The 594-nt window shown below is 87.0% G+C and overlaps 1 protein-coding gene across 1 annotated transcript in view; it reads right to left on the bottom strand.

The window, feature by feature from the left end:
* Nucleotides 1–422, bottom strand: part of LRP1 (LDL receptor related protein 1) — a 71,326-nt gene extending 70,904 nt beyond the window's left edge. Inside the window, exon 1 of the mRNA XM_027908810.1 lies at nucleotides 324–422. Coding sequence (XP_027764611.1) covers nucleotides 324–396 — 73 coding nt within the window. The 5' untranslated portion in view covers nucleotides 397–422. The remainder of the gene's footprint in view (nucleotides 1–323) is intronic.
* Nucleotides 423–594: the final 172 nt, after the last annotated feature.

The following is a 594-nucleotide window of genomic DNA, read 5'->3' as shown; positions in this document are numbered from 1 at the left end:
ACGGGGCGCGCGAGCGAGCGGCCCCCGCGCCTGCAGGGGGGCGGGAGGGGGGGCGCGCACCGCGCTCTGCGGAGGGGCGAGGGGAGGACGCGCCTCCCCAGCCCGGCCCGGCGCCCCCCGTGTGTCCCCCCCCTCCCGGTGCGGCGGGGCCGGGCTGCGCCCGCTCTGCTTTGTCACGGCGGCGGCGGAGGGGGGGGATGCGCGGCGCCCCCCGCCCCCTCCCCGGCCCGGCCGAGCCCCCGACAGCGGCTGCGGCGCCCCCCCCTTCCCGCCGCTGTCCCCCCGCGGGGTCTGTCCCCGCCGCCCCCGCTCCCCCGGCTCACCTTCGAGGGCGCGGGCGGCGGGCGCGGCCAGCAGGGCCAGGAGGCTCCCGGCGAGGGCCAGCAGCGGCCCCATGCCGGCGGCTCGGCGGCGGCGGCTCCTCACGCCGTGCTGCCCGCGGGGCGGCGCGTCCCGGGCCCGCGCACCGACATCCGCGGGGGGCGGGCGGGGGCGGGCCGGCGGCCGGGCCGGGCCGGGCCGGGGGGCGGGCGGACCCTCCGGGCTGGGCGGCGGCGGCGGCGGGGCCAGGGGGCGGCGGGAGGAGCAGGGGGG

This window comes from Empidonax traillii, unplaced genomic scaffold (genome assembly GCF_003031625.1).
Source record: "Empidonax traillii isolate 1590-97213 ecotype Southwest subspecies unplaced genomic scaffold, ASM303162v1 scaffold1851:size166798, whole genome shotgun sequence".
NCBI classification, from domain to species: Eukaryota; Metazoa; Chordata; class Aves; order Passeriformes; family Tyrannidae; genus Empidonax; species Empidonax traillii.
Note: the sequence above shows the minus strand (reverse complement) of the source record. Positions and strands in the feature narration are given on the sequence as shown.